General features: G+C 39.1%; 1 protein-coding gene across 1 annotated transcript in view; it reads right to left on the reverse strand.

Moving 5' to 3' along the window:
• The window catches only part of csmd2 (CUB and Sushi multiple domains 2), an 828472-nt gene that overhangs the window by 142206 nt on the left and 660753 nt on the right, over positions 1 to 25513 (reverse strand). Inside the window, exons 48-49 of the mRNA XM_061982429.2 lie at positions 5129 to 5317; positions 301 to 447 (exon numbers count right to left, since the gene is read on the reverse strand). Of these exons, the coding sequence (XP_061838413.2) occupies positions 301 to 447; positions 5129 to 5317 (336 nt within the window). The remainder of the gene's footprint in view (positions 1 to 300; positions 448 to 5128; positions 5318 to 25513) is intronic.

A 25513-nucleotide genomic window follows, 5' to 3' on the forward strand; every position in this document is an offset into this window, starting at 1 on the left:
TGGGAAAAATGCATAACAATCCCTCTACACTTATCCATCCATCCATCCATTTTCTACCGCTTATTCCCTTTGGGGTTGCGGGGGGCGCTGGAGCCTATCTCAGCTACAATCGGGCGGAAGGCGGAGTACACCCTGGACAAGTCGCCACCTCATACACTTATCCATATTTGGCGCAATTAATTTTTTTTTTTAAGCCGAAGACTGCCCCCAAGTTGAAAAGGTTTGGACACCCCTGCAGTGAAGTGACACATCACAACATGACGAAGGTTGCACTATGAAAACAAGAAAGTATTTTGTTACCTGAGTAGCGTATCCGGAAGCCCTTGTGGCTGGTGGTGTGGTCGAAGGACCAGTGCAGGTAGACTCGGTTGGAGGAGCTGGTGATGCTGAGTGGGCTGGAGTAGTTTCCACTGAGCGTGATCAGGAGAGGACTCTGTCTTGACGGGCCTGAGGCGAGAAACTCTTGTTGAGCAGAAGACCAACAATGTGTTCCTCTCACATTTTAGCAAGCATTTTCATCAGATCACCTCACGGGAAAATACTGAATTGAACGTTCTCCAGATATGTCACAGTGGAGGTTCACATCACTGAACCGCGGCTTCCCAGCACTCATGCAGCCACCACCACAATGCTTGACAAGGCATAGAGAGTGGTATTCACCAGTGTTGCCATGGCTACTTGGACAATAATTGTTGCCTCGAGTAGTGACGTGTACCGTTCACATTTGAACCAATACGGTACCAATTCACGATACCTGCAAATCGATACCGGTAGTCAACGGCACCAATTTTTGGTACTTTTGTGTGTGGTAATAAATAAATGACAATAAAATTGCATTTTTATGATTATTACAACTGCTGTCCAATTATTTGTATTTATTATGTCATTTGCAGGTATTACAATTTAGATGTATATATGTGTATAGTTTATGTTTTTTGTTGTTGTTGCGCCCCAAAAAGTGTTAATACTGTAAGTATTGCACTTATTACGCACCGGCTGTTCAATTGCATCTTAGTTGTAGTTTTCAGGCAACACATTTGTACGGTAGGTGTTGAAATCGCCATGTAAAATTGCTAATGCTAATCAGTAGCATGTCAACAGAAAAGCCAATGTATATTAGCATCAAGCTAGTGCATTTCTGGAAATGTGGAGCCTTACTTGACTTACATTGGAGGTTTTTTTTTTTTTGTTAATTCCTTTTTTGGCGTTGAAAATGCCATATTGTAGTTTGGCTGAGTCCGCTCTCAGTGCTGCTGGAGTAATAACTGGTTGCTGGAGTCAGCAACCAGGCGTGACGCCTCATGTAAACTAGTTACTGTAACGTGGCAGCATCGTTGGATTTTACACAAATCCGGCGGGATGTGGCCTGTGCCAAAAAAGCACCGGATTTAAGGCCTTTCATACATCAATGGTACAAAATTTAAAGCATTTAAAAACATTTTTGCATTCCTAATTTTTTTTTGCTGAAATGTCTTGAGCATGTGCTAATCAGCACACCTGGAGACAAGGTGTCTTGGCCTCGGTCATCTCCCACCACCGTGTCAATGTCTCGAGGAAAACACCTGAGCAAAATTGTCCCGTCTAATTCCAAACAATAAATATGACCGATACGACTATTTTTCACCAAAATAAAAGGGTTAAATGAGTAAATAACGACTATAAAGTTATGACGGGAGTTCATGGGCACTAAACTGTTTGCTTTGGGGAAAAAAACAACAATGCATCAAAATGTCTTTGACTATGTGCATTAGAACTAATTTTGTGCACATTTTTCAAAATAAAAATAAACAAGATTCTCACTTGACAGTTACTAGTTTGTTTTATTTCCTGTCCAGCGCTCTCATTTTTGTTTTTGCGTCCTCTTTTCCTTCGTTTACCACCATTTCTTGATCCGTGCTGTTTTTTGGAAGAATTGTTTTAATCGGATTTGAATAAATGTTGAAAATATTAAGAAATACAAGTCCTCTGATGCGTTTAATACAGGGGTCCCCAAACTACGGCCCGTGGGAAATCCCAAGTAAAAAAAAAAAAAATATATATTTTTTAATCTGTCCCTTCTAATTCATTTTATACCGCTTGTTACTCTTGGTGTCTCCTAGCCGCTCAGGCAAATTATATTGTCTGAAAATGCATTTTCCCATTGATAACGTGACATCGTTTAATAGCAGTTAAGTCCCGCCAGGACGAAAAAGTCCTCAATAAGTTAAATCTCTTAAGGCCCAAGCTGTTCGTTTACATGCTTTTTTTTATTTCTCTTTGCTATTTGGGCTTATTGGACCCTAATTAGAATAAAAACTAAGAATCATCTTTTGATATGATGTACTTAGTCCAAAAGTACACATACGTGTACTTCATGTTTAGTGACATGCTAATTCTTATTTTTACACTTTTCTTTCCAAACTCCATTGTATGTTATACTCTTCTGACACCACCAGATGGCAGTATAAGTGTCCACATAAGCGGCCATAAGACCCCAATTCAGCAGTGTACACAATTTTGGAAATAAGAGCTAAAAGGTGCTGTCCACGCATGTGGCCACTAAGCCTTTAGAGGTTTTTAAAGAACAAAAATATGCTGGATTCTTTTTTTTTTTCTTTCTACTTTTCTTGCTCAAATATCACAATGAATTTCAGTCCTATACTAGAAATAGCCAACATGTCATGTTTTTGTTTTAATCCATTGAATGCCCATTTGACCTATTTTTTTTTATTTAGAAAATGTGCATAAATTGAGTTGTCACACATATGTTGTATTAAAATAGACCAAACGTGACATATTTGCTATTTTATGAATACATGAATCCAATTTTATTTAAACACATTCTTGACTTCCTGAGGACGCTTTTGTCCTGGCGGCACTTAAATTATTTTGGAAGTATGAAAGAATTTAACATAAAAATATTTAAATTGAGAACTGGCTCCCTGGCCTGTCCCTGGTTGCCAATCAGGTTGCTTCTTATTGACTTGGCTGGGCGGGGCTCTTTACACAGCAAATAAAAATGATAGCGAGTGTCAGGTGGCAGATTTCGGCAACAAAGTTCTGCAGAACAGTGATATTTTTACAAATATGTGGATGTTTTTTTTTTTTACCTGGGCACTGAATTTGTTTACAATGAATTTTTATACACTAAATTATTTTACACTGAATTTTTATACACAATTTTTTAAAACTGAATTTTTAAACACTCGTTTTTTTATACACTGAATTTCAAAACACAGAATTTTAATACACTGAATTTTTTTACACTGAATTCTTAAACACTGTCTTTTTATCATCAAGTCATTTTTATGACTTGATGGGGTCCCTGGGAACCCATTTTGAAAATTCCGAGCGCCAACACAAATTAATAATACATGATTACATATATTTCTTAAATAAACTGTCAATAACATTTTTATTGTAAATGAAAATACAGCTTCACCAATTTAGTCATAATTTTGGCGCTTCAGAAACTTCTCCATGACTTTAGTTCCAGATTTCTTCTGTTTGAGATTGTCATTACTGCCACAAGTGGTGAAAAAGTGTATTACAAGTGAGTACCGATGCAGCCCATATGGACCACAGCTGAGAAACACATTTCTGGCGGCCCTATCGGGGGCGCTCGCAATAGTTAAAAAAACACTGATGTGAACCACAAGGATGTGGGTTAAATGTACTGTAAATTATTTTTTTTAATTTAATTTTAATTTTAAAATTTTAATTTTAATTCCGGACTATTTTCCGCTACTTTTTCTAAACATTGAACCCTGCTAAAACGGAGCAGCTAATTTATGGATTTTTTTTTGGAGGGGGCAATAATGACTAAGATTATATAAAAAAAAAAAAAAATATTTTTTTTTCCAAAACACAATATATAATGTGAGATATAACAGGATGATGCATACATTTATCATTTGTTTTCAAAATGCTTACAAAACATCGGGACCCCAAATATTTACTGTGGGACCCCATGTTGAAAATTCCTAGCACCAACACTGATGGAGTAGTGGTGAGTGCAAAACAGCGGCAGGTGGCTGTGGCCTGCGGGCCGGTTCTAATACTAATCAAATATCATCCCGGGGGCCATAGATAAGGGCCTTGACTTTGACACTCAGGCACTATATAGAGTTCCAGTAATCCACATAGTTCCTGAAATGCTAAAATACTTCAGTTGCATTCCATTCAGTGGCCTACTGGTTAGATATGGTAGGTTGTGAGTTCAAACCCCGGCCGAGTCATACCAAAAACTATAAAAATGGGAGCCATTAACTCCCTGCTTGGCACTCAGCATCAAGGGTTGGAATTGGGGGTTAAATCACCCAAAATGATTCCCGGGCGCAGCCACCGCTGCTGCTCACTGCTCCCCTCACCTCCCAGGGGGTGATCAAGGGTGATGGGTCAAATGCAGAGAATAATTCCGCCACACCTCACGTGTGTGTGTGTGACAATCATTGGTACTTTAACTTTAACTTTTTAATAGAACATACAGTACTTGCAAATGAGACCCAGAAGTGTAGGAAACATATAATTGTATAGTATATAATAGTATATGATATTAATATAATATACAGTACTTGCAAATGAGACCCAGAAGTGCAGGAAAACATTATATAATAATATAGTATATAATAGTATATAATATATATACAGTATATATATATTTTTTTAATTCCTATTGTTGAAGTGTCCTAAAATACCCGCCTTGCACTGTTACGCTTTTATTGCCATTTCACTCAATTCTATGTTGAAACAAGTTGAATTCAGCCCACTTCTGTGTATCTTCCAGCAAGTCTGCTTTTAGTTTCACTTTGAATCAAATCTAAAACTGCTCTTCTCCTAATTGAGGGGGGGGGGGGGGGGGGGGGGGAATTGCCCATAATTGGTTCGGCAGCCCCAAGGTTAGAGGATGCCTGCTTCTTTCCTCGCAGTAAAAGATAATATATAAATAAAATGCACTAATCAGCAATTCCAGCGTACACGAGCAGCATTTACTCCGAGAAGCCTGCCAGGGTTGCTGACTGCGCCCGTAATTGCGCACAAACGCGGAAAGCAGATGTAAACGTTCCGTCACCGCCGCTTCTTCTTGAGCTTTAAATGAGCATGCCGCTAATTGCATTTTTGGGCAAACACCAGGAAAACAAACACTCACCGTCAAAGACCTCCAGCTCGTCAAACTGCCGGCTGGTCTGGAAGTGCTCGATGGTGAAGGTGACGTTGTACCCGGCCTCCACTCGGACCAGCCAGGAGCAGGACTCGAAGTGAGGGAAGCCCGTGCCCGGCGACTGGCTCATGATGACGCCCGTGGACGCCGTCAGCAGCTCGTTCATGGGACAGGTCACTGGAGAGTCACGTGATGGAAGCGGAACAGAAAAAAAAACATGATTGTTTTTGGGAAGAACAGACGATGTTCATTTATTGTCGTTAATCGAAGCAATTGCCGCTCCTGACCTGTCCGCCGTCTTTTTTTAATGAACGGCCCCAAGCAAAAGGCTTTTTCCACAGATGTCAACTGACACTTGCCTGCTGGCTACATTTGTTGCATATTTAAGGAGGTTCATGTGTTTCCTTGTTACAAAAGCTTTTTTTAAACACAGAATTTATCTAACTCAATTTTTTGCTTTTGAATTTGGTGAACTGATTTTTTTTTTTTTATATAAAATTATTCAATTTCATTGGACAAAATATGTTAAAAAAATGCTTCTTTTAAAATTCAGTGTATAACAATTCAGCGTTCAAAAAGTCAGTGTTTGAAAATTCAGTGTATAAAAAATAAGTGTTTAAAAATTCAGTGTAAAAAAAATTCAGTGCAAAAAAAAATTCAGTTTAAAAAGATTCAGTGTATAAAATTGTGTTAAAAAATTCAGTGTACACAAAAAAATCTGTTTTAAAATTAATTGTATAAAAAGTCAGTGTAAAATATTCAGTGTAAAAATGTTCAGTGTTTAAAAATGAAGTGTATACATTTTTTTTTTTAATTCAATGTAAAAAATTATGTGTATGATAATTCAGGGTTTTAAAATTCATTGTATATAAAGTCAGTGTAAAATATTCAGTGTAAAAATATTGTTTGGAAATATTTGGTGTATAAAAAATAAGTGTTTCAAAACTCAGTGCAAAAACATTCAGCGCAAAAAAATTTAGTGTGTAACAATTCAGTGTATAAAAATTCTGATTATAAAATAATTAGTGTTTTAAAAATTCATTGTATAAAAAGTCAGTGTAAAATATGCAGTGTAAAAATATTTAGTATTTAAAAATTCAGTGTATAAAAAATGTTTAAAAATTCAGTGTAAAAAAAATGTGTTTAAAAATTCAGTGTAAAAAAATTCAGTGCAAAAATGTTAAGTGTAAAAAGATTTGATGTATAAAAATAAGTGTTTAAACATTCAGTGTAAAAAAATTCAGTGCATAAAAATTCGGTGCAAAAAAAATTCAGTGTATGAAATTTTGGTGTTTAAAAATTCAGTGTAGAAAAAAATCAGTGTTTTAAAGTTCATTATATAAAAATTATGTGTTTTAAAATTCATTATATAAAAATTATGTGTTTTAAAATTCAGAGTAAAAATGTTCAGTGTTTAAAAATTCAGTGTAAAAAAAATTCAGTGCAAAAATATTGAGTGTAAAAAGATTTGATGTATAAAAATAAGTGTTTAAACATTCAGTGTAAAAAAATTCAGTGCATAAAAATTCGGTGCAAAAAAATTCAGTGTATAAAATTTTGGTGTTTAAAAATTCAGTGTAGAAAAAAATCAGTGTTTTAAAGTTCATTATATAAAAATTATGTGTTTTAAAATTCAGAGTAAAAATGTTCAGTGTTTAAAAATTCAGTGTATAAAAAATGTGTTTAAAAATTAGGTGTGTAAAACTTCAGTGTTTTAAAATTGTCAGTGTATAAAAAATGAGTGTTTAAAATTTCAATGTATAAAAATTTCAGTGTATGAAAAAATCAGTGTAAAAAGATGCAGTGTTTAAAAATTCAGTGTATGAAAAATAAGTGTTTAAAAATTCAGTGTATAAAATTCAGTGCAAAAAATTCAGTGATTAAAAATTACATGTTTTAAACTTCAGAGCAACAAAATTCAGTGTATAAAAATGCAGTGTTTTAAAATTCATTGTATAAAAAAATATTGTTTAAAAATTCAGTGTAAAAAAAAATCAGTGTAAAAAGATGTAGTCCTGGGGATAAGTTGATTGGCAACACTAAATTGGCCCTAGTGTGTGAATGTGAGTGTGAATGTTGTCTGTCTATCTGTGTTGGCCCTGCGATGAGGTGGCGACTTGTCCAGATTGTACACCGCCTTCCGCCCGATTGTAGCTGAGATAGGCTCCAGCGCCCCCCGCGACCCCGAAGGGAATAAGCGGTAGGAAATGGATGGATGGATGGATATATTTTTTTTAAATTCAGTGTATGAAAAATCCAGCGCAAAAAAATCAGTAAATACAAAATATATGTTTTAGAATTCAGAGTATCAAAATTTAGTGTTTTAAAATTCATTGTAAAAAAAAAAAGAGTGTTTAAAAATTCAGTGTTAAAAAAGGGTATACAAAAAATGTGTAAAACATTTTAGTGTATAAAAATTCAGTGTAAACAAAGTATGTGCCTAAGTAAAAAAAACATCCACATATTTGTAAAAATATCACTGTTCTGCAGAACTTTGTCCAAATCTGCCTCCTGACACTCGCAATCATCCTTTTTGCCGCCCACTCTGCCCTGCTCTGTTCGTGCCCCGTCTGCATGGAGCAGAGCTTCGTATGTCGCTCAAAAGTGCAGATTTGAACAACCTTTGGAATCATTTCTATATTTTGAAAACATCCCGGGGGCCGCATTGAACTGTTGATTATGTTCTTTTCAAATGTTCTTGTAGTCACACAGTATGTTCATTATGTATTCTTATTTATGTACTTTTCAAATGTTATTGTGGTCAGACAATATTTTCAGAATAACAGATGAAATTTAAAAAATATATATACAGGTAAAAATTCCATCTGTTGTACAGAAAATATTTGACACATTTGAAAAGTACATAAATAAGAAGACATAATGAACCTTTTTGAGCATGTTAATCATCAGGGGCGTCACTAGCTTTTAAGGACAGGGGGGGCTTAGCCCCCAGGAGATGCACAGGACGCGAGCGAACGTAGCGCACGAGCACAAAACTTCACAAACGGCTAACAAAGACTTAGAAATTATTCAGTTACTATTATTATTTAAAAAATGCACGGGACGAAATGAAATGCTCCCCGGGACGATGGCTTTTAACCATTTTTTTCTTTTAATGTATTTATTAATTTGGCATTTTATATTAAATGTCTTGGTTTTTCCTCCCTCTGAAAATCCTATGAAATGTTTACCAAGCCATTCTATAACAATACAACAGCTATTAATGTAACAATACAATAAAACAAATATATTTAATGTTTTTTTCATTGTTTTAACATTAAACTAATGTATATTACTTTATATAGATTCTACAAGAGTGATGTGGGCATTTTCTATATGAACAAGTCCAAGGACCGCAGGCAAGGTTGCAGAGAAAATGCGGACTGGATTTTGAGTGATGTGGGCATATTCTATATGAACAAGTGGAATGGATTGGATACCGACACACTAAAGGGGCTCTCTACCTTAAAGTACCAATGATTGTCACACACAGACACTAGGTGTGGTGAAATTTGTCCTCTGCAATTGACCCATCCCCTTGTTCACCCCCTGGGAGGTGAGGGGAGCAGTGGGCAGCAGCGGTGCCGCGCCCGGGAATAATTTTATAACTTCTGTTTTTATAATGAATATGTCGGCATGTATTTGTAAAAAAAATAAATATATATATATATATATATATATATATATATATATATATATATATATATATATATATATATATATATATATATATGTCTTAATAAGGTTATCCAAAAAATAGTGCTCGATACCGTAGTAGAGCGCAATATATGTATGTGTGGGAAAAAAAATCACAAGACTATTTCATCTCTACAAGCCTGTTTCATGAGGGGGGGTTCCCTCAATCATCAGGAGATTTTAATGGGAGCATTCACATACCATGGATTATATAGGGCCCAGAGTGGGTGGGTGCAGGCTGGTGTAGGGGCGTGGTGATTGGCTCATGTGTTACCTAGGAGGTGTTTCCGTCTGTGGCGGCATGCTGTTACAATTTCGCTGCGCTTGTTGAGGGATGACAGGTCTGGACGGTAAATAATAAACAGTTTCTCTTTCAAGCATAGGTTGCATCTTTTATTACCACTATTGTAAGGTGTGCTGGATGCAAGAATTTGCCATGTTATTGAATATTCAACATTATTGTCTTTGAGGTCCCAAATGTGTTTGCTGAGTTCGGTGGTATTCCGCAAAACCAAGGCTTCTTTCAGGAACCAAAACCTGCGGAATACCACAGAACTCAGCAAACACATTTGGGACCTCAAAGACAATAATGTTGAATATTCAATAACATGGCAAATTCTTGCATCCAGCACACCTTACAATAGTGGTAATAAAAGATGCAACCTATGCTTGAAAGAAAAACTGTTTATTATTTACCGTCCAGACCTGTCATCCCTCAACAAGCGCAGCGAAATTGTAACAGCATGCCGCCACAGACGGAAACACCTCCTAGGTAACACATGAGCCAATCACCACGCCTCTACACCAGCCTGCACCCACCCACTCTGTGCCCTATATAATCCATGGTATGTGAATGCTCCCATTAAAATCTCCTGATGATTGAGGGAACCCCCCCTCATGAAACAGGCCTGTAGAGATGAAATAGTCTTGTGATTTTTTTTCCCACACATACACATATATATATATATATATATATATATATATATATATATATATATATATATATATATATATATATACATACACACACACACACACACACACACACACACACACACACACACATATACATATATATATATATATATATATATATATACATACACACACACACACACATATACATATATATATATATATATATATATATATATATATAACAACAAATTATTTAGGGGGGCTTAAGAATATTTTAGAGGGGCTTGAGCCCCCCTAAAATAGGCCTAACAACGCCAATGTTAATCATGTTGCTTTATGCAGTTAGCTTCCTTTTTTCAGCTGTTTTGCATTACCCGTGTCACGTGACTTCAAACTTGACACCTCATTGGCTGCTTCTGGGACAGGATCGATTGCTTCACTCTTAATTTACCGGGAGTGAGTCTTGCTTTCTAAAGCAGCAAATCGTTCGACACAAAATAGTTCAGCACTGATTGTTTTCGACATTGATTTATTTTTTTTACTCATTTTTTTACACTGAATTTTTTCACACTGACTTTTCAACACAGTTCGCTAACAATTTTTTTTCAGTAAAATGATCAGCATAATTTGATGTAAAAAAATGAAGTTCACGAAATTTGAACGCAAAAATTCAGTAACATAAATTCAGTGTCAAAAAAATATTTCGTAATAAAAACACAAATTAACTTCAGTCCATGTGAGTGCTGCTGTTGCATTCCCTTGCACAAAAAGGCTGTAGCGCCAGTAGGGGCAGAACAACGGCGGGTTAAACTGCGCTCACAACTGATTACGAGTGTTTGCCTTCATCATGCTTGGCGTGCACACTAAGTGGGATTTATTGCCTGAGGAAATCCCCTAATGTCAGGTGTGTCGCTCACTGAATTTGCAAATGTCCTTCCGGTGTATTGTTGAATACGTTTAACACCATTTCCTGTGATTCAATTTATGCTCAATAGCCTCCAATCCACGGGTGAGCATCCCGAGCAAGAGAATGACACGGGGATTAGCATAAATCATGCAAATTGTTCATATCTGTATGTTTGATACGAGCAACCGGCGATATGTATAAAACATGACGGAAATCCACGTGTACAAAATATAGGAATTTTCTGCACATCCCCCGTGACTGTCTGTCGCAGAAGCTCAAAGGCGGGTGGAGGCTTTGAAGCATAACATGTGACACCCCAGCTTCTTCCAATCCAATCCAAGACTGTTCCCTAAATGTGTTTAAAGCAGGGGTCTCAGACTCAAGGCACCTGTATGAAGTTTAACCAGGTGCCATGAATTGATTAACGTGGACCCCGACTTAAATAAGTCCATCCATCCATCTTCTTCCGCTTATCCGAGGTCGGGTCGCGGGGGCAGCAGCCTAAGCAGGGAAGCCCAGACTTCCCTCTCCCCAGCCACTTCGTCCAGCTCTTCCTGTGGGACCCCGAGGCGTTCCCAGGCCAGCCGGGAGACATAGTCTTCCCAACGTGTCCTGGGTCTTCCCCGCGGCCTCCTACCGGTCGGACGTGCCCTAAACACCTCCCTAGGGAGGCGTTCGGGTGGCATCCTGACCAGATGCCCGAACCACCTCATCTGGCTCCTCTCGATGTGGAGGAGCAGCGGCTTTACTTTGAGCTCCCCCCGGATGGCAGAGCTTCTCACCCTATCTCTAAGGGAGAGCCCCGCCACCCGGCGGAGGAAACTCATTTCGGCCGCTTGTACCCGTGATCTTGTCCTTTCGGTCATAACCCAAAGCTCATGACCATAGGTGAGGATGGGAACGTAGATCGACCGGTAAATTGACAGCTCCTTCTTCACCACAACGGATCGATACAGCGTCCGCATTACTGAAGACGCCGCACCGATCCGCCTGTCGATCTCACGATCCACTCTTCCCTCACTTGTGAACAAGACTCCGAGGTACTTGAACTCCTCCACTTGGGGCAAGATCTCCTTCCCAACCCGTAGATGGCACTCCATCCTTTTCCGGGCGAGAACCATGGACTCGGACTTGGAGGTGCTGATTCTCATCCCAGTCGCTTCACACTCGGCTGCGAACCGATCCAGTGAGAGCTGAAGATCCTGGCCAGATGAAGCCATCAGGACCACATCATCTGCAAAAAGCTAATCCTGCAGCCACCAAACCAGATCCCCTCAACGCCTTGACTGCGCCTAGAAATTCTGTCCATAAAAGTTATGAACAGAATCGGTGACAAAGGGCAGCCTTGGCGAAATCCAACCCTCACTGGAAACGTGTCCGACTTACTGCCGGCAATGCGGACCAAGCTCTGGCACTGAGCATACAGGGAGCGGACTGCCACAATCAGACAGTCCGATACCCCATACTCTCTGAGCACTCCCCACAGGACTTCCCGAGGGACACGGTCGAATGCCTTCTCCAAGTCCACAAAACACATGTAGACTGGTTGGGCAAACTCCCATGCACCCTCAAGGACCCTGCCGAGACTATAGAGCTGGTCCACAGTTCCACGACCAGGACGAAAACCACACTGTTCCTCCTGAATCCGAGGTTCGACTATCCGGCGTAGCCTCCACTCCAGTACACCCGAATAGACCATACCGGGAAGGCTGAGGAGTGTGATCCCACGATAGTTAGAACACACCCTCCGGTTCCCCTTCTTAAAGAGAGGAACCACCACCCCGGTCTGCCAATCCAGAGGTACCGCCCCCGATGTTCACGCGATGCTGCAGAGTCTTGTCAACCAAGACAGCCCCACAGCATCCAGAGCCTTAAGGAACTCCGGGCGGATCTCATCCACCCCCGGGGCCTTGCCACCGAGGAGCTTTTTAACTACCTCAGCAACCTCATCCCCAGAAATAGGAGAGCCCACCACAGATTCCCCAGGCACTGCTTCCTCATAGGAAGACGTGTTGGTGGGATTGAGGAGGTCTTGGAAGTATTCCCTCCACCGATCCACAACATCCGCAGTCGAGGTCAGCAGAACGAAAACCACATTGTTCCTCCTGAATCCGAGGTTCGACTATCCGGCGTAGCCTCCTCTCCAGTACACCTGAATAGACCTTACCGGGAAGGCTGAGGAGTGTGATCCCACGATAGTTAGAACACACCCTCCGGTTCCCCTTCTTAAAGAGAGTCTTTGACTTAAATAAGTTGTAAAACTTATTCGGGTGTTACCATTTCGTGGTCGATTGTACGGAATATGTACTGTACTGTGCAATCTACTAAAAAAAGTTTCAATCAATCAATCAATCAATCAAAGGTGTTATAGTGACCCAAAGCTATGTAAAAATGTAAAACTGAAAGAAAAAAAATTAGATTTTTGTTGAGTTCCCCAGGAGATGGTCAGACACATCCGCTTGCTTACAGGAAGTTGCTCTATGTGTTGTGCTGTAATAGATAGGTCTGCACCGTTATGCCAGCAGTAGAAGCGTGCGTTGAGAAAGGCTGGAATTCATCACTGTCAGCTGAGGTGATTGAATCCTGGAAGTAGCGTGTGAAAAATAAGCGTGACGTTCATTAAGATGATCAATTCTTTGATGAGTGCTGTCAGTGACCTTTCAATGCCTGGAAACAGATACACGGGGAGCGGGGGGGGGCTTTTATCCGTAGGCCGCAACTTATCAAAGCGACCCACTTTGAGATGGAGCTGGGTTGTGTTTGGCGGTAAACAAACGGGCGCCGGGCGACAAATCTGACAGGCGAAGAAAGGAGCTTCCTTCCGCACGCCAGCTGCGATCAATGCTGATTGGCCTCCCAATGAAATCTCCCTCCTAATGAGGCAGACCAGTCTTCTCCCATGACTGTGTGATGTGCATTCATCTCTGCGTTCAGGGGGGATACAATAAGTCCTCCCCTCCCCCACACTCTAAATGGCATCATTTGTCTACAAATTTGTTGTAAGTACACCTCTGCATAACATTGTGTCCTTATTAACGCCACTGAAATGGAACTGAAGAGCTCAAGTCAGCATGCAAAGGGTTAACTCACATCAAGTACTAAGTCGTAAGCATCTGAGATACACGGCTAAAAAAAATTTGCTACAAAAAAATATTAGCATGCTAACAGTTAGCATGTGTCACACACCAAGTTATACGGGTCAGAGGTGTACGATTGGAAAAATGTGCTAAAAAAAGTTAGCGTGCTAATGTCAGCATGCGAAGAACAGCAGTGACACAACTTTGACTGGTTGAGGACCACATGGATGCTGGAACGTTCTTCGTCGTGCTAATGTTAGCATGCTAACAGTTAACATATGGCAAAGTACCAAGTTATAAGACTCTGGGGTAAACGGTTGAAAAATGGTCAAAAAAAGTTAGCATGTTAATGTTAGCATGCGAACAGTTAACATTAGTCAAGTAACAAGTTATAAGACTTTGGGGTAAATGGTTGAAAAATTGGCAATACATGTTAGTATGTTATGTTAGCATGCTAGCAGTTAACATATGTCAAGTACCAAGTTATATGACTCTGGGGTAAACGGTTGAAAAATTAGCTAAACAAGTTAGCATGTTAATGTTAGCACGCTAACAGTTGACATATGACAAGTACCAAGTTATAAGACTCTGGGGTAAATGGTTGAAAAATTAGCTAAAGAAGTTAACATGTTAATGTTAGCATGCTAACAGATAACATATGTCAAGTACCGAGTTATAAGACTCTGGGGTAAACGGTTGAAAAATGTGCTAAACATGTTAACATGTTAATGTTAATATGCAAACAGTTAACATTAGTCAAGTACCAAGTTATAAGACTCTGGGTTAAACGGTTGAAAAATTATCTAAACAAGTTAGCATTTTAATGTTAGCATGCTAACAGTTGACATATGACAAGTACCAAGTTATAAGACTCTGGGGTAAATGGTTGAAAAATTAGCTAAAAAAGTTAGCATGTTAATGTTAGCATGCTAACAGTTGACACATGTCAAGTACCAAGTTATAAGACTCTGGGGTAAACGGTTGAAAAATTAGCTAAAGAAGTTAACATGTTAATGTTAACATGCTAACAGTTAACATATGTCAAGTAACAAGTTATAAGACTCTGGGGTAAGCGGTTGAAAAATTGGCTAAACAAGTTAGCATGTTAATGTTAGCATGCTAACGTTGACATGTCAAGTACCAAGTTATAAGACTCTGGGGTAAACTGTTGAAAAATTGGCTAAACAAGTTAGCATGTTAATGTTAGCATGCTAACAGTTGACATGTCAAGTACCAAGTTATGAGACTCTGGGGTAAACGGTTGAAAAATTGGCAAAAAATGTAGCATGTTAATGTTGGTATGCTAACAGTTGACATATGTCAAGTACAAAGTTATAAGACTCTGGAGTAAACGGTTGAAAAATTGGAAATAAATGTTAGCATGTTAATGTTAGCATGCTAACAGTTAACACATGTCAAGTACCAAGTTATAAGACTCTGGGGTAAACGGTTGAAAAATTGGCTAAAAAAGTTAGCATGTTAATGTTAGCATGCTAACAGTTAACACATGTCAAGTACCAAGTTATAAGACTCTGGGGTAAACGGTTGAAAAATTGGCTAAAAAAGTTAGCATAGTAATGTTAGCATGCTAACAGTTGACATATGTCAAGTACCAAGTTATAAGACTCTGGGGTAAATGGTTGAAAAATTAGCTAAATAAGTAAACATGTTAATGTTAGCATGCAAACAGTTAACATTAGTCAAGTACCACGTTATAAGACTCTGGGGTAAACGGTTGAAAAATTGGCAAAAAATATAGCATGTTAATGTTAACCTGCTAGCAGTTGACATATGTCAAGTACCAAGTTATAAGACTGGGGTAAACGGTTGAAAAATTGGCAAAAAATGTGGCATGTTAATGTTAGCATGCTAACAGTTAACATATGTCAAGTACCAAGTTATAAGACTGGAAAAAACGTTTGAAAAATTGGCAAAAAAAGTTAGCATGCTATTGTTAACTTGCTAACAGTTAACACATGTCAAGTACCAAGTTATAAGACTCTGGAGTAAACGGTTGAAAAATTGGAAATAAATGTTAGCATGTTAATGTTAGCATGCTAACAGTTAACACATGTCAAGTACCAAGTTATAAGACTCTGGGGTAAACGGTTGAAAAATTGGCTAAAAAAGTTAGCATGTTAATGTTAGCATGCTAACAGTTAACACATGTCAAGTACCAAGTTATAAGACTCTGGGGTAAACGGTTGAAAAATTGGCTAAAAAAGTTAGCATAGTAATGTTAGCATGCTAACAGTTGACATATGTCAAGTACCAAGTTATAAGACTCTGGGGTAAACGGTTGAAAAATTAGCTAAATAAGTAAACATGTTAATGTTAGCATGCAAACAGTTAACATTAGTCAAGTACCACGTTATAAGACTCTGGGGTAAACGGTTGAAAAATTGGCAAAAAATATAGCATGTTAATGTTAACCTGCTAACAGTTGACATATGTCAAGTACCAAGTTATAAGACTGGGGTAAACGGTTGAAAAATTGGCAAAAAATGTGGCATGTTAATGTTAGCATGCTAACAGTTAACATATGTCAAGTACCAAGTTATAAGACTGGAAAAAACGTTTGAAAAATTGGCAAAAAAAGTTAGCATGCTATTGTTAACTTGCTAACAGTTAACACATGTCAAGTACCAAGTTATAAGACTCTGAGGTAAACAGTTGAAAAATTGGCTAAAACAGTTAGCATAGTAATGTTGGCATGCTAACAGTTGACATATGTCAAGTACTGAGTTATAAGACTCTGGGGTAAACGGTTGAAAAGTTATCAAAAAAAGTTAGCAAATTAATGTTAGCGTGCTAACACTTGACATATGTCAAGTACCGAGTTATAAGACTCTGGAGTAAATGGTTGAATAGTTAGCTAAAAAAGTTAGCATTTTAATGTTAGCATGCTAACAGTTAACATATGTCAAATATCAAGTTATAAGACTCTGGGGCAAACGGTTGAAAAATTAGCTAAAGAAGTTAACATGTTAATGTTAGCATGCTAACAGTTAACATATGTCAAGCACCAAGTTATAAGACTCTGGGGTAAACAGTTGAAAAATTGGCTTAAAAAGTTAGCATGTTAATGTTAGCATGCTAACAGTTGACGTGTCAAGTACCAAGTTATAAGACTCTGGGGTAAACGGTTGAAAAACTGGCAATGCATGTTAGCATGTTCATGTTAGCATGCTAACAGTTAACATATGTCAAGTATCAAGTTATAAGACTATGGGGTAAACGGTTGAAAAATTGGCAATACATGTTAGCATGTTAATGTTAACATGCTAACAGTTAACACATGTCAATTACCAAGCTCTATGACTCTGGGGTAAACGGTTAAAAAATTAGCAAAAAAAAAATAGCATGCTAACAGTTAGCATATGTAAAGTACCAAGGTCTATGGTTGCAAAATCAGCAAAACATTAGCATGCTACCAGTTAGCATATGTCAAGTACCAAGTTAAAAGTAATGATGTACATCAGATATGTTCATCTACATCAACAAGATAAATAAATACATTTGATGTCAAGTAAAGTTAAAAAACTAAATATTATGAGCAATCTTCTTGTAGCTAAAATGGAACGATTCATCTGACGAATTCTGCAAGTAAGCGAACAAAGCGGGTTGTTAATTTATTGACCATACCACGCTGGAACATAACTCCAGGGTGCATCAGGTCTTTGAACGCTGCGGTGCTCCAAAAGGAATTTAATTAGCACGAGCAGAGGGGCGATACGGCGCTGATTGAGAGGGGTGGAGCACTAGATACGTATTAGCTTGGATCAGGACCTCACCATGATGACACGATGACAACATGAATACGGGGCAGCAGTAATCCTCTCTGGTCTGTCTGGGGTGGGGGGTTACGATCATCAAAGCTAATTTGTGTTCCATCATGTCTTCACAATTCACATTTGGTGGAGGAGGAATTATGGTGTGGGGTTGTTTTTCAGGAGTTGGTCTTGGCCCCTTAGTTCCAGTGAAAGGAACTTTGAATGCTCCAGGATACCAAAACATTTTGGACAATTCCATGCTCCCAACCTTGTGGGAACAGTTTGGAGACATGGATGACAGAGTCGGGTGTGGATGAACTTGACTGGCCTGCACAGAGTCCTGACCTGAACCCGATAGAACACCTTTGGGATGAATTAGAACGGAGACTGAGAGCCAGGCCTTCTCCACCAACACCAGTGTGTGACCTCACCAATGCGCTTTTTTTGAAGAATGGTGGAAAATTCCTATAAACACACTCGGCAACCTTGTGGACAGCCTTCCCAGAAGAGTTGAAGCTGTAATAGCTGCAAAAGGTGGAGCCACATCATATTGAACCCTATGGGTTAGGAATGGGATGGCACTTCAAGTTCATATGTGAGTCAAGGCATGTGACCAAATACTTTTGGCAATATAGTGTATTTTAATACGTCTTTGCCACACTTTGATCCCTGCGGCTTATAAAACGGCGCGGCTGATTTGTAGATGTTTCTTCGCTGACGGCGATAATGTTTAGCGTTCCACATATAGTTCTCATAAAACACCGACAGAGACACTGAAACGGTGTGTTGTTGTTTGAGCTACGTCGCCATCTTTTGGACGAGTTTGCTCACTGCAGGTTGAAAATGTACTGGTATTCGTCCATGAGGGTTCTACTCTACTCATTCATTCATTACTCCGAGCAATGTTTATAAGTTTTACAACATCACTCGTGACCTAATAATACTTTTACTATAAACTGCGCAGGCGCTACCAATCACAGACCGGTTTCGACAATGTCTTCGTCAGTTTGTCGAAACCAGTCTGTGATGGGTAGCGCCTTCTAAATTTATTAGAAGGACACGGGTGTTGCTGGCCTTGCTTTTTTCTTGAAGTACACTTTTTGCCGTGCACCTCTTTATTTTTGTTTTATTACGTTTTTTACAGAGTGCGTGTAGTATATTATATTAGTAGAATATACAGTACTTGCAAATGAGACCCAGAATGTAGGAAAACATTATATAATAGTATAGTATATAATATTAATAGAACATACAGTACTTGCAAATGAAAACAAGGTAATAACTGGACAGTACAGCTCAGTGTTAAATGTTTTACTAAAACGTGCTTTCTTTAAACCAACATTTATCATCACATTTGAACACACACACACACAAAAGGAGCGAGGATTGCTACCGTATTGAATCCAAAGTAAAATGGTAGTTACTGGACATGTGATTTGAAGCGCGGCCTATGCAAAGATGGCAGGTGGGGGTGTTGCATAAGAAGAGTGTGTTGCTGGTGAGTCAGTGGAGGCGAGAAGGGTGCAGTCAGAGGCAATGCAGAGAGAGGATATTGGCGCCCGGGGAGGGGGGGCACTGCAGAACAGACCGGAGGCTCCAGCACTGCTCTTTAGGAGACCACCGCACTGACACCATCCACTCTGCTCAAAGCCACGTGCACGGAATAACGTTGTGTAAGTGTGTGTGTACATGCATGGTGTGACATACGTGTGTGTGTCTGTGTGTGTGCAGGGGCAGTTAGGGTGGTGTTCTCTATGAGAGCCAGGAGCGGTGATTTGATAGGTGCAGCTGCAGCCGCCATGTCCCGTGCATTTCAATGAGCCGTGCATTCCAGCCTCAGTCTCTCCTTGTCCTCCCCTTGCTCGCCTCAGCACTAAACTCCTCCTCCTCTTCTCCATCGCCGTCCTTCTGCTCGGTAAAGACGTCCCTCCCTGCTTCACCTCTGGGCAAACTGCTTCTTTTTGCTTACCCCCACCCCAAAAAAAACCCCTCTTCAGATTAACTGAGGTGGAGCTAGTTTATAGAGTCCCGCTTCCAGGGCCACCCCTAGGTAAATCGAGGCCCGAAGCAAAATGTATTTGGTGGCCCTCACTTTTTCATTTACAGTCGCGATACACACAAGTTTCCAATCATTTCTACAACTCTTATTTTGTTGTGATAGAGTGATTGGAGCACATACTTGTTGGTCACAAAAAACATGATAAAGTTTGATTATTTTATGAATTTATTATGGGTCTACTGAAAATGTGAGGGTCAAAAGTATACATACAGCAATGTTAATATTTTAAGTTTCATCTGACATCACATGGACAAAGATAAGACCTTCTGGAGGAAAGTTCTGTGGTCAGATGAAACAAAAATGGAGCTGTTTGGCCACAATACCCAGCAATATGATTGGAGGAGAAAAGGTGAGGCCTTTAATCCCAGAAACACAATTCCTACCGTCAAGCATGGTGGTGGTAGTATTATGCTCTGGGCCTGTTTTGCTGCCAAAGGAACTGCTGCTTTACAGAGAGTAAATGGGACAATGAAAAAGGAGGATTGCCTCCAAATTCTTCAGGACAAGCTAAAATCATCAGCCCGGAGGTTGGGTCTTGGGCACAGTTGGGTGTTCCAACAGGACAATGACCCCAAATACACCTCAAAAGTGGTAAAGGAATGGCTAAATCAGGCTAGAATGAAGGTTTTCCCAAAGTCCTGACTTAAACGTGTGGACAATGCTGAAGAAACAAGTCCATGTCAGAAAACCAACACATTTAGCTGAACTGCACCAATTTTGTCAAGAAGAATGGTCAAACATTCAAGCAAAAGCTTGTGGATGGCTACCAAAAGCGCCTTATTGCAGGTAAACTTGCCAAGGGACATGTAAGCAAATATTAACATTGCTGTATGTATACTTTTGACCCTCACATTTTCAGTAGACCCATAATAAATTCATAAAAGAAGCAACCTTCATGAATGTTTTTTGTGACCAACAAGTATGTGCTCCAATCACTCTATCACAAAAAAATAAGAGTTATAGAAATGATTGGAAACTCAAGACAGCCATGACATGATGTTCTTTACAAGTGTATGTAAACTTTTGACCACGACTGTATGAGCACTTATAATCAGCTTTTTTTTTAAAATCAAACTTGAATTTAATTTGCATGTTTTGTGCTAAAATTTAATCATGGGAAATAAATTGTTTAGTTAATAAGAACTGACCTCAGTACGACTTCCTTAGACCTGCACGGAAATGTTCCGTCAGAGTGGAACCTCGATGAACAAAGTTATTTGGTTCTTGACCAGCCTTTGTAAACAGAAACGTTTCTCTATTAGAAACAATGTAAAGGTGAATAGTCCATATTCCCTCCCACAGTGGAGTGTTTTAAGTCTCCACTTTTATTCTCTGGCTTTTAACACTACGTGAGTTGTGTGGTCCTCTGTGTTTTTAAAATGCTCATTTCTATTTACTGTTTTAATTGGTTTTACCCTTTAAAATCATTTTTAATCATATTTATTTTATATTGGTTTTATATGTATTTATTTTTTGTTTTTATTCATTCATCGTTTTTATTCATCATATTTTAATATTGTTTTTAATATTGTTGTGCAGCACTTTGGAAACATGTTGTTTAAATGTGCTAAATAAATAAAGTGGATTGGATATATTTTAGTCAATGTGTGTACACTTTACTCAATATCAACTGCTGTGCAGCAACTTTCTATTTAATAACAAAGCCAAAACAACCAAATATCGCTGAATTGTCCTCCTTTACAGCCACCCTGCTGACACGCACACAGTCACTACGTTTCCATGCACTAAATTAGTTGGATTTCTCAAATACTTTGTCTATTTTCCGAGAAGTTTATTGACATTTTAAATAATTGAATCCATGTAAGGCTGGTGTTGGTCATACGCCGTGTGCCTACCGTACACCGGGGGGCGCTAATTTCCTTTTAGGGCGAATTAATGTATTGCTTATCCGGTTGACCTATGACGTCAGACTAGGGGCTCCTAACTACAAACCCTGTTTCCATACGAGTTGGGAAATTGTGTTAGATGTAAATATAAATGGAATACAATGATTTGCAAATCATTTTCAACCCATATTCAGTTGAATGCACTACAAAGATATATAACATATTTGATGTTCAAACTGATAAACTTAATTTTTTTGCAAATAATCATTAACTTTAGAATTTGATGCTAGCAACACGTGCCAAAGTAGTTGGGAAAGGGCATGTTCACTACTGTGTTACATGGCCTTTCCTTTTAACAACACTCAGTAAACGTTTGGGAACTGAAGAACACATTTTTGAAGCTTCTCAGGTGGAATTCTTTCCCATTCTTGCTTGATGTACAGCTTAAGTTGTTCAACAGTCCGGGGGTCTCCGTTGTGCTATTTTAGGCTTCATAATGCGCCACACATTTTCAATGGGAGACAGGTCTGGACTACAGGCAGGCCAGTCTAGTACCCGCACTCTTTTACTATGAAGCCACGTTGATGTAACACGTGGCTTGGCATTGTCTTGCTGAAATAAGCAGGGGCGTCCATGGTAACATTGCTTGGATGGCAACATATGTTGCTCCAAAACCTGTATGTACCTTTCAGCATTAATGGCGCCTTCACAGATGTGTAAGTTACCCATGTCTTGGGCACTAATACACCCCCATACCATCACAGATGCTGGCTTTTCAACTTTGCGCCTATAACAATCCGGATGGTTCTTTTCCTCTTTGGTCCGGAGGACACGACGTCCACACTTTCCAAAAACAATTTGAAATGTGGACTCGTCAGACCACATAACACTTTTTCACTTTGTATGAGTCCATCTGAGATGAGCTCAGGCCCAGCGAAGCCGACGGCGTTTCTGGGTGTTGTTGATAAACGGTTTTCGCCTTGCATAGGAGAGTTTTAACTTGCACTTATAGATGTAGCGACCAACTGTAGTTACTGACAGTGGGTTTCTGAAGTGTTCCTGAGCCCATGTGGTGATATCCTTTACACACTGATGTCGCTTGTTGATGCAGTACAGCCTGAGGGATCGAAGGTCACGGGCTTAGCTGCTTACGTGCAGTGATTTCTCCAGATTCTCTGAACCCTTTGGTGATATTACGGACCGTAGATGGTGAAATCCCTAAATTCCTTGCAATAGCTGCTTGAGAAAGGTTTTTCTTAAACTGTTCAACAATTTGCTCACGCATTTGTTGACAAAGTGGTGACCCTCGCCCCATCCTTGTTTGTGAATGACTGAGCATTTCATGGAATCTACTTTGATACCCAATCATGGCACCCACCTGTTCCCAATTAGCCTGCTCACCTGCGGGATGTTCCAAATAAGTGTTTGATGAGCATTCCTCAACTTTATCAGTATTTATTGCCACCTTTCCCAACTTCTTTGTCACGTGTTGCTGGCATCAAATTCTAAAGTTAATGATTATTTCCAAAAAAAAAAAATGTTTATCAGTTTGAACATCAAATATGTTGTCTTTGTAGCATATTCAACTGAATATGGGTTGAAAATGATTTGCAAATCATTGTATTCCGTTTATATTTACATCTAACACAATTTCCCAACTCATATGGAAACGGGGTTTGTAGTAAACAGCCTAACTCTGTAGTACATGATGTCCGCTGTAATATTGGCCGATCTTTGGGGCACATATCGCAGAGTATGTGATCTGCTAAAAGTGTCAAGCTCGGGCTGGACTCTTTTTTTTTTTTTTTAATTGTGGAGAGCAAAATCTGTGAAAAACAGGAAAAAAAAAAAAGGCCAAAAAAAAAGAAAAAAGGGTTTCCCAGCAAAAACGTTTCAGGATGTCATGAGTTATTGAAGCGCCACATGTGTTGCCATCAAGCGCTTTTTCAGTCATGAAGTGTGAATTTTTAGTGGTTATAGTTGCCAATCACGCTGGGTGTGCATGCCAGTGCTGTCAAAACTATGTCATTCTGTGGGTTCAAACATGTCTGACTACTAAAAACGGGTAGAATTTCCAGCATACATTGAGCCGAACTTATTGATTCCCCTCCTTTAATCACCTAAAACTGGCAGATTTTCATTGTACTATTTCCTATTCAGTCTGAATAGCTGAATATCCACCAGTGTGGGAGACATAATGACAAGATGCACCATGAATGTAGAGCGAGACACAAGAATTTCTGGAAAAAAACATGCTTTCATAATATTTTGAAAAGCGCAGAGAAAACCAGGGACCTCTGCGTGCACCCGCTTCCTCTGGCCCGGAGGAAATGTGCGGAGCGTGGTAAGTGTGCACCCATTAGGTCCTTTGGGAGGACCGGTCTCAGCAACACAGCCGCCGCTCTCAGTTCTCCAGGGAGCCAAGTAGCATCTGTGGTGATGAGAAGTTCTGGCAAACTGACATGGAGCGGTTGCTCTGTGTGACTTCAGGGTGGTGCAGCACCCGTGGGAGTCAGACATATGGGCCCAGCTGGTAAAAGTGCGTGAACACACCCGTGAAATAGGAGAATGGGATTTGAAAATCCTAATTGTGCACATTGCAGGTGTGAATACAGCTCAATTGTCACTTTTAGACTATCATGAAGTTTGCTTCTTTTATGAATTTATTATGGGTCTACTGAAAATGTGTCAAAAGCAGTGTTGGGTTAGTTACTGAAAAGCAGTAACTAGTTACAGTTACTAGTTACTTCATTTCAAAAGTAACTCAGTTACTAACTCAGTTACTTACACCAAAAAGTAATGCGTTACTGTGAAAAGTAACTATTTAGTTACTTCTTTTTGTCTTTTTTTTTTTTTTAGAGCTCCCATTAATGCCCTTTTAGCCTTCATTTCAGTACTGTTATTGCACTGGAGAATAATACAATATGTTGATCAACTTGACATACATTTGCATCACTGAACTCTGCTAAGCCATGTGGTCTACATACAACACACAAAGACAAAGATATGTTACAAAGGCCAATTTGTTTCTGGCCAGAACAAATTGACAAAACTATTTTAAATAGCTGCAACATAACATACATAAGTAACAAACAGCATAATAACAGCATAGATGTAAACCAAGAAAGGCACACACTACATACACAAAGTCTAACCAGGCATTTTCTTCCTCAAGTAATTCTGATACAAAATCATGTCTGAAGCCCAGAAGACTCTCCACATTTCCCCAGTTTTAGTTTAGAGATAAGGAAAGATTGGCCTGGCCCACTAGGATCCCTCTTTATGTTTGTGAACTTTATAGTCTATACATTTAGAGTGATGTGATAATCAAACACTCTAGAAATCTAGAATGAAAGAGTATATAAGAGAATTGACAGCAACGTTCCCTCTCAGGAGTGCGCCTGTGCAATTGTGCACTGCTCAAGCGTCCTCTGCGCACGGCAAATCTATGCCACGCACAAAATCAAATAAAAAAATAAGCGCATAACAATTTTCGACACGACACGGACACGACAGAGAAAACCGTTTTCGTCATCATTGTTCAAATATTGTAACGTCTGTCGAGACGCTTTGAGGACATGAATTCCATCCATCACTTTACTGAGCAAAACTCTTTATTGTCGGCCATAAACACATCACCAAAATATTAGTAAAAAAAAATGATATCTAGCAAAAGTGGTCATTTTCTGCAGTACAAACCAGACCAAAAGTAACTTTGTTATATCAACAGCAGCCGCTCGCTCTTTCTCACTTGCGCCAACACATGCACATATGGCACTGAGCCAGTGATGCGTTTACAGCCACACAAAAAGTCGGACAACTCCAACACCACACATAAAGTGTCATTCCAGGTCGTTACTCTATGATTTACCAATCAAATGTGTGCTTATTCTAGTGTCATTTATTAGGAATCTTAATTTATAAATATTAATCATTAAATGCTGTTAGTATATTAAATAAATACTAATAAAAATATATTTTTTACAAACAGGAAGTTGCAGGAATGTACACATGATCCCCTGCTTACATCTCATTGTGCAACATGTGAATGTTTTAATGGGAACTAAATGCAATGTCTGAAAGGGGTACAAATTAT

Source organism: Nerophis lumbriciformis, linkage group LG21 (genome assembly GCF_033978685.3).
Source record: "Nerophis lumbriciformis linkage group LG21, RoL_Nlum_v2.1, whole genome shotgun sequence".
Classification (NCBI taxonomy): domain Eukaryota; kingdom Metazoa; phylum Chordata; class Actinopteri; order Syngnathiformes; family Syngnathidae; genus Nerophis; species Nerophis lumbriciformis.